The 12,493-nt window shown below is 41.7% G+C and overlaps 1 protein-coding gene across 2 annotated transcripts in view; it reads left to right on the plus strand.

Annotated features, from left to right (window-relative positions):
* Positions 1 to 875: 875 nt before the first annotated feature.
* LOC139639237 (proteasomal ubiquitin receptor ADRM1-like) overlaps positions 876 to 12,493 on the plus strand; it is a 16,551-nt gene continuing 4,933 nt past the window's right edge. Inside the window, exons 1-7 of one of the 2 annotated variants that reach the window (XM_071513314.1) lie at positions 876 to 970; positions 1,681 to 1,920; positions 2,722 to 2,838; positions 3,565 to 3,775; positions 4,424 to 4,505; positions 4,769 to 4,905; positions 5,791 to 5,925. In XM_071513314.1, the coding sequence (XP_071369415.1) occupies positions 1,711 to 1,920; positions 2,722 to 2,838; positions 3,565 to 3,775; positions 4,424 to 4,505; positions 4,769 to 4,905; positions 5,791 to 5,925 (892 nt within the window). In that variant the 5' untranslated portion in view covers positions 876 to 970; positions 1,681 to 1,710. The remainder of the gene's footprint in view (positions 971 to 1,680; positions 1,921 to 2,721; positions 2,839 to 3,564; positions 3,776 to 4,423; positions 4,506 to 4,768; positions 4,906 to 5,790; positions 5,926 to 12,493) is intronic. The other variant, XM_071513315.1, reaches the window with a different exon arrangement.

The following is a 12,493-nucleotide window of genomic DNA, read 5'->3' on the forward strand; positions in this document are numbered from 1 at the left end:
GTTCAGATTTGCTCTCAGTCAGAGTGCTGATATATTCTACCATGGAAATAGATTTTAAACTACTTGATTTTTTAGCGTACCTCACTGGTTTGTCATTGTCCAACTTGCTAAATAAGTTTTTCATGCACCTGTCCCGTCTCACTAACATTTCCAAAGACGGACGCAATTCTGAGATCAGAAACACGCTGGCTTTGGTTTTGCTACGGATTGTAAATCCAGGTTTATCCCGTGGTGTCTGGTTAGGGATTTCCACACTGTTAACTGGAGACTGACTACATCACGACTACTCACGATCCAGTTCAGAATAATTGTATCATGACCTGATTTCAGAAACCAGCGCCAGCTAGCCCTAACATTAGACTCTCCGTTCGTAACGGGCAACCAAACTAGAAAATACCGGTCGGCTCGGGAATCAAACCGTGGTTAAAGCGGATAATCTCTAGGCACCGCATCAAAGGAACACACAGCATCCATATTGGTTAGCCAGCCGATAGCCTAGCACTGTACGATATGCCTGGTTTGAATAAGCCAGCTAGCATTTAGCTCGCTAACTAATCCAAGGACAGCAAAGCTGACTAACGTTAGCTTACGTTAGCTAACTTTGCAGATGTCTTACCTTATTATCTCGGGCACTGTGGCCTGTGTCTTTCACCGGTTTCTGTAATGAAGTGTGATTCGATTTTATACTGTTCGCATCCCAGTTCAGGTTTGCTTTCCACCGCTAAACCATTCAGACAGCCTGTAGTGAGCTAGCGAGCTAGCGGCTATGCCGGGGAGAGCGAGCTGTCAATCCGATCGTAGTAGCGGTCGCGAGAAAACCCTCCTACACTCCAGCAGCTCGCTCCCGGTGACAGCATGCGCGCACCCGACATTAAGAACAACCAACGAAGAAGAAAAAAATAACACGGAAGTCAGTTACTAGCAAGCGACGTGAAGAAGAAAGAACTTAACTCTGCGACTACAACTTCAGGTATTTGAATGTGAATAACACTAAATTGACAGAAAGTGGCTTAACAGCATCCCTGTTGACAGAGCTATTGTTTTTAATTTTTTGGTTACTCTCAGCGACTCTAGAATGTATGGTTTGCCCTTCGTTGTTTGTCAGTTTAGCCAAGTCATGGGCTAACGTTAGCTTGGCAACCAGGATGACACAGCCAAAACTCCGTAGAGCCAGCTAGCTGGCTAACTAAGTTTGTTAGCTTAGCTTAGCTAGAGAGTCTTTGTCTCTTGAAAGTTTTAGCCGTGACAGCAACAAGAATTAAGTTTGAACATCAGACTTGCGATGTGATGCTACAACACTTTAGCCAAAAGAAATTTAGAGTAAAAATCACTAATGGTTTGCCAGTGAACTTTAGAACTTATACTGTAGTTCGCTAACGTCTGTTGATTAGCCTGGAAGGACAAGACGTGTCCTTCCACACTGATTTATAAAAATAATATATTGTATTTGTCCTGCCGTTGACATATTAGAAGTAAATCAACAGCATTACTAATTCAGACTGATTTTCCCTGCTTTTTGGAGTATCGTTACTCACACTCTATTTTACTACAATAATAAAAAAAAAATGTTCTTACCTTACTTGTTTTGTCCCCCTAGTTGCCAACATGTGATGATCATACCACAGTAAAATACCTGTTCTGTCTTGTAAACTTGACACCCCTCCCTCTCACCCCCTCCAGTCTACCTACCTGTCAACCCAGAGACTCAGGATGTCTTCAGGCGCTCTGTTCCCCAGCTTGGTGTCCGGGTCCCGGGGAACCTCCAGTAAATACCTGGTGGAGTTCCGTGCCGGGAAGATGAGCCTGAAGGGCAGCACGGTCACACCGGACAAACGCAAAGGCACGGTGTACATCCAGCAGTCCGACGACTCCCTCATCCACTTCTGCTGGAAGGACAGGACCTCTGGCAACGTGGATGATGTGAGTGAATAACTGTTATTACTCTGACATAACTATCACCGCTGTCCTGTGAAAACTTGTTTTAGCTTCAGTTGAAGGATTACATGGACTTCTATGGGATGAGACAATTTTAGAACTACTTGGGCTTTTGAAACCCTTTTAAAACCCAATTGAATAAACTCAAAAATTCATGGCAGTCAATCTGAAAACAGCTTTTTTCTTCCTGAAAAGCAACATTTCGGACACCAACAATATGACTATGCTCTACCCACAGAGTTAAAAGTTTGTTGTTTATACTTTTTTTGTATTCCTATGATTAGAGTAGAATTCAATCCAGAGATGAACAATCAACCGATTAACCAATAAATCCCTCACTAAGCTAGTAAATCAATCAGTTAACAGTCAATACATGATGGTGTGGCAAACGGCTCCATTGCTACTCTTTAACATGCATATGGAGACTGTTTGGTTAACAGTATAGATAGTGACAACTAGTCTGATCACACTTAACTCAGATTGAAAGAATCTACTCCAATTCTCAAACATGTCTTAAATTATACAATTACTCTAAGGGAAAACTAAAGTAGGGGCGGGGGCGGCACTCCAACTGTGAAAAAAAAATAGTCGGTCACCTCAGTTTTTACATTTTGACGGTTTCTTTGAATTCTTTCGTTGTATTCTGATCCTTTTTCTTTTCATAGGAACCATGCTGACACATTTCAGCCTAATTTTGGTGGCCTGCCTCACAGCATGTGAGGTGACTGGGTCTTATTTTCACAGTTTTTTTTTCTTCCCTTGTTGATGTTTTATGTTCTGTTCCAGGACCTGATCATCTTCCCTGATGACTGTGAGTTTAAGAGGGTGAACCAGTGCACCACCGGACGAGTCTATGTGCTGAAGTTCAAGGCTGGATCCAAGAGACTGTTCTTCTGGATGCAGGTGAGCGGAAGATGAGGGATTTAGAGAGGAAGAAATACACGCAGGAGATCTGTATTTATTTCTGTGCTGTGCAGGCAGATAGATCTTCACTGCAGGGAGGAAGATGGAGCGGAAAAATAAAAGGAGGAAAGGCAATAACAAAGATGAGCGGAAAAAGGAAGGAATATTACATTTATGATGCAGTGCTGTAATCAACACATTTGTCAGGCAGCTCCATTTAATGTTTTTTCTCACCAGTAGTTTTCTCTTTTTCTCTCTCCTCATCTGGAAGGACACTTTTAGGTTTTATTAAAAATAAGATTGATTAGCCTTTGGAATTTTTATTTTTCATTTGTTGCCATCCCACGCACACAGCATGCTTTCGATTACTATAACCCTAATCAATTTCACCAGCCATAATAATTCATACACATTTTTCATACAAATATTTCAGCCTAATTTAAAACTTGTCACTCACTAATTTATACAATGGATCTTTTTTTGTCTTGATCTTCATTTTATTTTTGGGCGGCCTCATACCGGCTATATGTCGCCACATGGGAAAAACGTAAAGTTTCAAATAATTTAGGCTAGTTCACCATCCAAGCAGTAGAAAAACAGTTTAGATGCTACTGGTTTGTGTAGAGCAGTAAATTGCCAAAGACAATTTTTATGAGCATTTGGCGCCTGGTGGGTAGGGATTTTTAGACCCTGCTATCACCTGACCTTGTCCCTACTCCCCATCAGGAGCCCAAGACGGACAAGGACGAGGAGTACTGCCGTAAGGTGAACGAGTACCTGAACAACCCTCCCATCCCCGGAGCGCCTGGCAGCGGAGGCAGCGGCAGCCACGAGCTCTCTGCCCTGGGAGGAGAGGGGGGCCTGCAAAGCCTGCTGGGAAATATGAGCCATAACCAGCTGATGCAGCTGATCGGACCCACGGGGCTGGGCGGACTGGGTGAGCAGTGAGACAGTCAATACACCGGACGCCTCTTCTGACAGAATGCAGTCCTGACTCCCACCACAGTATTGACTCTTTTGCATAAAGGCAGGGCATTCTGTCGTAAGCCTTGCAGTGTTTCCCACACATAGCAGCAGCCCAGGTACATTTGGAGCCCCTGTTCACTCTGCTGAGCATGCTCCACCCATGTGGGAAGGGGGTGGACACAGTCGCACACGATGCGCAGAGAAGCGTAGAAACATAGGCTCATCTGTGGTGTGCTGCCACAAAATCAGAAGTTAGAAATTGATCCAAATCGATCTCTAAAGCTGCATCTAATGTGCACATGACGTCATGTTTGTCATTTGGCGATGCTGTGAAAACCAAAGTGAAACTTAATATTCCATAATTTGCTCCAAACTCGCCTGTGTTAGTAACAGAATTTGTAAACAGTAACTTGACACTTTTTAATCAGATGTGTAAAACTGCTCAACACTCAGGTAGAAAGTTAACATGAGTGCAGTGTAGAGACTTAATTGCGTATTGTCCCCGATCACCAGTTGGATTCCACTGGACACACTGCTGTCACTGTAGGACAAGTAACGAAGTTAAAGTCAGTTTAATTTAGTCTGGACTCATTGATAGTTGCTTGTGTTTTGTCTCCAGGAGGTCTGGGAGCTCTAGCAGGACCAGGACTGGCCAGTCTGCTGGGCAGTGGAGGACCGGCCACCAGCAGCTCCTCCTCCAGGTCAGTCTGTACTCCCAGACATACAGCAGCAGTACTCTCCTTATAACAGCATTTCTCACTAACTGTAGACTAACAGTAATCTGACTACAATATAGATGTAAAAAATATATATATTATGGTAAATTGGTATTCCTAAAATGCAGTAAACACTTGAACAATATGCTGAATACAGTTTTAACCATAAGATGTCTCCTCCCCTCCCCTCCTGCTTCCTCTCCTTTCTTCTCCCCCTTTCCTCTTCTCTCTCCCCTCTCTTTTCGTAGTTCTCGTAGCCAATCAGCAGCAGCCACCCCCTCGTCGGGCAGCGCCCCCAGACTGAGCTCCTCCCAGGCCCCCACCACCCCGGTGACCCCCGCCACCTCTGCCGTCTCCCCTACAGGAGTGGCTCCTTCCACACCAGGTACATGACAACACACTGTTACTGCCAGCCACCGCTTTATCATTATGTGCTCTCTCTCTCTCTCTCTCTCTCTCTCTCTCTCTCTCTCTCTCTCTGTCTCGCTCTCTCTCTCTCTCTCTCTCTCTCTCTCTCTCTCTCTCTCTCTCTCTCTCTCTCTCTCTCTCTGTCTCGCTCTCTCTCTCCCCCTCTCTCTCTCTCTCTCTCTAGCTCTCTCTCTCTCTCTCTCTCTCTCTCTCTCTCCCTCTTTAGTCGGCTGTTTAGCCATGAAGAAACACAGTCTCGTTGTCAGACTGCTTGAAATCCAGTGTTTTTTTGGCAGCACTTGACTTGAAGTGACGTAATAAACACAGTGTGCAAAAAAAACAAAATACTTCATGGGGTAACTCTATGTTTAATGATATTCTGAATTTCATTTTCTTATGATTGTTGGATGATTATATTTTAAGAAAAATGTATCTATGCTTCTAATGGGACTATAGTCTGTTTGTAATGTTTACCAGTTTACCGTTTTCTATATAATCTCATGCAGCATTGGTGCTTGGTGGTTTTAATGTATTTATTTTTTCATCCCAGTTTGGGTTTAAGTGTTAAGTGCAAGTTGCAGTGCAGAAACCATATTTTAGATGCTCTGTCCCACTAGAACTATTAATTCTAAAAATGAGAACTACACTGTTTCTTGTTTTAGAGCCAAATTATACTGTTAGTTAAATTTTGTGTTTTCTGTAGCGTTGATGGAAGGGTTCTTGCTGTGATGTTGCTCCGATGTTGAATCACTCCCAGGGGGAAAACTGATCTCCTGCGATTTTCAAAAGAGTTTCACTGGCCCCAGGCTCATAAAACATAGTGTATACTCTCCATATATATGTATACTGTCCTTGTCCCCAGCCTCGGCCCAGACCCCGCTGGCCCCGGCCTCTGTAGGAAGCCCCACCCCCAACCAGCCCATCCAGCTCAGCGACCTGCAGAGCATCCTGGCCACCATGAACGTACCGGCAATGGCTGCTGCTCAGGGAACAGGAGGTGAGGAAGGAGGGAGGGAGGGAGAAGGAAAAAGCAAGAGAGAAAGAGATGATTGAATGAATCTTGGGATGATGGCAGTCTAGGAATTGAAGCTTATTCTACTTTTGCACTATAAGTCACTCTTGATCAGAGCATCAGCTAAATATGGGAGGGAGAGGGAAGAAGGAGAGATGAAGGGAAGAAGAGACAGAAGGAAAGAAGGAAAATCAGCATGTAAATTTCCAAAAAAAACTACAAGGATTCAGTGTTTCATTCTTTAAGGAAAAGCCTCTGAAACCTTTAACATTTAGTCCATCATGGGACACTAAAACTCTTCACTGAAACCCAATATGATGATATGATGATTACAATAATGAAACACATTAATATTTGGTGAAATAGTGGTATAGTGTGTTGATTTTAATGTGTGTTGTATTAAAAAAGAATTATCACAGAATTACTGTATATATTATGTACAATCACCTAGTTATAAGAGTATGTGGCTAGTGATGCTTTGATTATGGAACATATGGTACAGTAAGTGAAAGTTAAATGCATGATATTATGTACCATCTTAAGATCACACAAAGAGACAGAGAATGTTAACGAATAAAAATGTATTTGTACCATATTAAGAGTCAAACAATTATTAAACAAGGTACAAAAGTTAAATACAATAGAAAAAAAAATCCAAAATGAAGCAATAGTAAATATGCATTTGAGCATAAAATGTTAACAAAAGAGAAGGCAAGAAACTAATGGAATTAAAAGCAACATTATGGTCAAAGGCGCTAAAATCTAAAAAAAAGTTTAGTAAGCGTTATGTGTAATGTTTAAGTGAATAATAAATGGGGAAAATAAAAAGGTGCAACAAGCATAATATACATCAAATGGAATGAAAGTGGGAGATTTACATGTATATCATGTACATGGGAACATTAAAAACTCCAGGGTCTGTAGTAGTGGTTGAAGGTCGGGGGATGGGATGACCTCTACTGAGCTGTTGGTGCAGAAGCGATGTCGTCATCATAAAGGTCTGCATCAGCATCCTCTGTGCTGTCCTCAGCTTCAGGACAGTCTGGGTCTCGGTCCCTGTCCAACAGGAACAAGTTAACACTGAAGCTGTCCAACAGTCTGTCCTCGGGGACGATAGAGCGCACGAGGGCGTCGTCGATGTGCCGCGTCACATACTGAGCCGAGTCTAGTGCTACGACAACCCCGGACCAGGTTTTGGTAAACGCGGCTGTCTTGTACAACGTGTCGCAGCTTGGACACCTAGCGAAGCGGACTTGGGGGTAGATGTCGTTCAGGATATGATCGAACGGGCACGAGTAGTGTCTGGACACGTTCGCTCCGATGACTTCGCCCTGGATGACATGAGCGTCATCCAGTATGGTAAGTGCAAGTTTTGTGCGTTGTGGTTTACGTGCCGCCTCAGCAGCCACAGTGTCTGGAGAGGTCCTCAGGTGGACTGACGGGTGTGTGTGGACGGTCACGTTTTCCAAGGTGTACCAGGTCCCGACGCTGAACCTGAGGCTGTCCCATGTAAACAGATGCAGGCTTGCGCTGCTGTCTGCAACAGCGTATTTAGTTGTTTGCCTCAGTGTCCCGTCCTTCTCGAGCACGGTTCGACTTCCTCGTTGTTTTTGAATGCAAACGGTGACAGTAACCTGGACAAAGACAACACAATTTGGGGATTAGATTAGCAAAGTGATGTAAATGACAACAGGATCATTGTCAGATTCCAGTGACTACAATCTGTAATAACTAATATAGTTTTTAGTGTGATTGAGTAGATTACAGCCCATTGAATCATGGGCTGTCAACATTGAGGTAAGTAATATAAAAAGTGTGGTTATTTTATTAATTTGTAATGTATTTGTAAAAGAAGTTTACTTACTTTGCGGTCGTCACATGGGTTTTTGAAGACGTCTGACAGTTTTGGTAAGCAGTGGGAGAATGGCAGGCGAGCAAGTAGAGAAACGGTGGTGTTTTTATGGATTAAAACATTCATGGCATTTTCGGTGTGGCTTGACGGCTGGAGCATAGGGTTGTCGATCTGTACCGGACTTCTAAAAATTAAGGAAGAAATAGGTGTGAAAAAACGACATGTGAAGTGAAATTATTCAATGTAGACAATGTAGTGGTTTTATTGAGCGGTTATTGTAGCAGTATGGAACAAGATCTACTTACTTATTGTTTTGCATGGTCATGAATTTGCTGTGTTCTGATCCTTTAACAGTCATCGTGCTGTATGCCTCCTCTGTCTGTAGAGTGGCATTGAAGTAGTTCCCGTGTCGAATTGTCATGATGGGCGAGACGTTGTGAATGTATCCACACATACTAAGGGGCATTTCTTTGGCAGGAGGGGCCTTTTCCTGTGATGAAGCAACATGAAAATTATTTTGTGGACTCCAAATCAACACACGTTGAGTAAAATGTTAAAAAGCAGGGCTAGGTTGTGTAGCAAATGGTACATAAAGATGGTAAAGAAAGATACAGATAAAGAAGTGCAAGATGGGCAAAGGAGGTAGGGTCAAGTAACTAAGGGCAAAAATGTGAAAAAGCAAACAGAAAAAATAGGAAATGGGAATAGTTTCACAACAGTGTTAAGCAAGAAAAAGTGTCAACTCAATGTGTATGAATCAGAGCACAGTAGAGTAAAGCCTTTATCCCTTTAAGTGGTGTAAGTCCAGCTCATTGTTAATTGATGTTGGAAAAACAGGAACTTATTCTAAACTAAGCAGATCCACTCTCATCACTGACACTGTGTGACCAAACTGTGGAAACTGTCAACTGTTTTAAGTATCTGGGAACACACATAGATGAGTTTCACAGACAATGTTGATTTTATATGTAAGAAAGCTAGTCAGAGACTGTTTTTAATTAGGAAACTGAAGGGGTTTGGGGTCAGTCTTGACATTTTGGAAAAAGTGTAGCATCCTTGTTTTTGGCTGGACCGCAACAGCGGGGCCAGCCTTACAAACGCGAATGTCTGTCACTCACTGACTGAGTGACAGAGTGACTGACTGAGTGATCAAGTTACACCATTGGTCGGCCGTGGCACGTGGCACAACATAGGCCAAAAACGTAAGTTTCGTTTTCTCCGCCATCTTGTTTCTCCGCTGAGATCAGGAGCCCGTTTCTCCCACACAGTAAGCAGGCTGAAGCTGAAGCTAAAGTAGAACCTATACAATTATATCATATCGCCGATGCATATGCGCGAGCTCAGTCCACCTGAAGCCGTCTGTTCTGTTGGCGGAGAGAGAGACACAAACAAGCATGGAGGTTTCATCACGCCAAGGGCTTATTGCCGACCTTCCCGAAGTTTCCCGGGGCCACGGTTCCGGCCAGTGCGGATAGCTGGGCGCCGATTTGTTCCCGGTGATCCGGGCAAGATTTCGGCGGGGGTCCTGACGACGATGCGCCCCCGGTGTCCGGCGAACAGCGTTTTCGTGCTGGAACACGCTGGAACGATCAGTATGGATGTATGGACTATTATTCTGTATTAGCAGTCTACAGCGGAGTTAGTTACACCATTGGTCGGCCGTGGCACGTGGCACACTCATACACGGTCCAGCCATATACTAGGTTTTGACCTAGTCTTGTTAATTAGGAAACTGAAGGGGTTTGGGGTCAGTCTTGACATTTTGGAAAAAGTGTATGTCAGCCTGATAGAGAGCACATTTGTTTTTAATATCTCTGTCTGGCATGGGCACTTGACTTCAGTAAATAGAAACAAGATGAACAGGATTGTTAAGACAGCAGGAAAGATAGTAGGTCACCAACAAAAGCCATTAGATGACCTTTACAGCACAGCTGTACACAGGAAAGCCCTGTCAATCATTAATGACAAGACACATCCCCTCCATCCTGAGTTTGAGTTGCTCCCTCAGGGCGACACTGTAGAAAACCCCTGGCAAAGAAAACGATCTACAAGAGTTTCCTTTATCCCAAATGCAATTAATGTGGTCAACAAACTACAGTAAACTTAAATATGGGAGTGTAGGCTGTAGACTGTGGGTATGAATGCACTGTTGTTGTACAGTTGAGATCTTTGTTCTGTTAATGTGATGTTTTGTTGATGTTTTTATCTTGTGGACATGTTTGTGTTTTAGTTTTAGTTTATTTGCACATTTAAAAAAAAAAAGAAAAGTCAGACAGAGAAAAAGTAAATAGAAATAAAGTTACATGTGCAAGTGAGGTAGAAACCCACTACGGGCTTATCTAAAAACCTCACCTAAAGGAGAGAGAAAAAATGAATAAATGTATATAAATAAAATAAAAAACACAAAATACAAAATAAAATATCAATTAACATGCATATCTTTTACATGCCTAATCACATTGTAAAAATTAAAATAATATAGGCTGCTATAAATAACGGCAAAAAAGGTTAAAAACAAAAATCAAGATTATTCAATACAAAATCTTTTTGACATCAAAGCACTTTTGAGTCTCATTTTGTATTTAGACAAAGACAAGGAATCAGTCAATAAGTACAAGTTCGTATTCCATAATTGGACTCCACAGTATTTTAACGAGTACTGTCCTCGAGATGTACGATACATTGGTAGGTAAAGGTTATTGATTTGTCTCGTTGTATGAAAATGAACTTGAGAATTACAAATAAAAAAACTTTTTAAAGCTTTCTGGCAAGTCTGTACTCATGTACTTCACTTTAAAAAATAAAGGTATTTGAAGAATGTTAATATCAGAAATAGCCAATACATTACATTTCAAGAAAAGTGGAGAGGTTGCAGCACATGACTTGGAGAAAGTTGCTTCTGACAAAATGTTTCCCTGGGTGAGACCAAGGACAATTTTCCTGCCTCGGCTGGACAATAAAGTTTATTCTATTCTATTCTGCTCTATCCTTGAGGGCCAATTGGTTTTGCAGCTGGCAGGGCGAACACTGAGGCAAGCTAATGGTACATAGAAAAAAAAAGCAGCACCAAGATGTAACAGTTAATAAGTGCAGTAAAGTATAAAGAAGGAAATGTTGTAAGAGTCAGCATATTGGTGTGTGGGAATAACTGAAGCCAGCATCAGTGACATGTTATAACATGTGTGTGTAAAGCCAGATTTGTTAATATAATCTATATATATAATATAATCACAATTTAGCACAGTTTGTATTCTTCAGACTCAGACTCCTAAAATAGACTTTCCTAGAGGAAGTAGAATCAGATTTGATAAAAGAGGAATAAAAATGGTAATACTTACAGAGGTTGATGCCTCAGGAGAAGACATGGTTCCAAAGTTTTTGAAGAGGCAGCTGATGCAAGTGTGGCGATCAGTGTCTGAATAAAGTGAGACTCAGAAAATCAAGGTTTAAGTACTGTCAGAGGCCACGTCATTGGCTAAAAAAGTCTTTTCACACAAAGGGGACACTCAGGAACAACTGACTCCTTGTATTTGATTGGTTTATTCCTTTGAGTGGCGTCTGTCTGGAAATGTGTGAAGAACAATTGACTGGGAGACGAGCCTGTTTGCTGCCTGTTGTTTCATGGAAATGCAGACAGTTTAGAAGCAGAATGTGTTTCTATGAACAGGGTTCCTACTAGGGATGGGAGGATATAAGATTTTATCTTTTATCGCAATAAAAACACTCAGGATAATTTTATCTTGGTGAATTTCCATTATCGGGATAATCGTGAATATCCTCACTTGAGCGTGAATATCCTCACGAGTGACTTGAAAAAGCTGTCTAGCTCACTAACGTACAGTCTTTTACTAAAACGGGTTCAAAGTAGTACAGTTTGACTCTATGCCACAATGCCAGTTGGACTTTATTTTATTTAAAGAACAGACTCACACAATGTTGCTATTTTTCATTTATTTATGCAGGGGGACCTTATAATTTATGATTACCTTATTTAAGATTGTTTGTTTATTTTTTGCATTCATTCTGCTGTCCTTGCTGTACCTCTGTCTTTGTGATCTGAAAACAAAACAAGTTATTAATTTACTGTGCATTTACAACACATAATTAATTGAATATGTTTTAGTGCCATTTTAAGAGTTTTAAGCATATTTTGATGATTATCGGGGTAATAGCGTGAATCGCAATTATTTTGGCCAGGATAATCCTGACATGAAATTTTCATATCGTCCCATGTCTAGTTCCTACGCAGGTCTGGAAAGTCTGGAAAAGTATTAAAAATGAATTTGATCATTTCCAGGTCTTGAATAGTTTGGGAATTTGAAAAAAATGTCCGGAAAAGTATGGAAAATGTTGCGGTTCAGGTCCGATACACACATAATTCTAGCTTTTATGTTGTTGTAGAGCCACTTTGAGTCCACAGTTTTTGTTGATGTGAAGAATAATGTTCAGATAGAGGGATGCTCTTATTACCCAGCCGCTGTCAGCATGCATTATATCAAATACCCACCAAAATCAAATCCAGTCAAGAACATAGGGTCTGGGAAAAATATGGAATTTTAAAATGGAAACCGTGTAGGAACCCTGCCAATCATCTCACATATTCTGATATTTGTCGCTGTGAAGAACAATCTTCATCTATACAGTGATATGACCTAGTTAGCAGGGGCAAGATGTCTATCTGCGTAAATCATATTGAACACC

The sequence above is a fragment of the Centroberyx affinis genome, unplaced genomic scaffold (genome assembly GCF_046629955.1).
Source record: "Centroberyx affinis isolate AG114_WGS23_722 - 3 ecotype Tasmania unplaced genomic scaffold, CSIRO-AGI_Caff_v1 ptg006987l_1, whole genome shotgun sequence".
Classification (NCBI taxonomy): Eukaryota; Metazoa; Chordata; class Actinopteri; order Beryciformes; family Berycidae; genus Centroberyx; species Centroberyx affinis.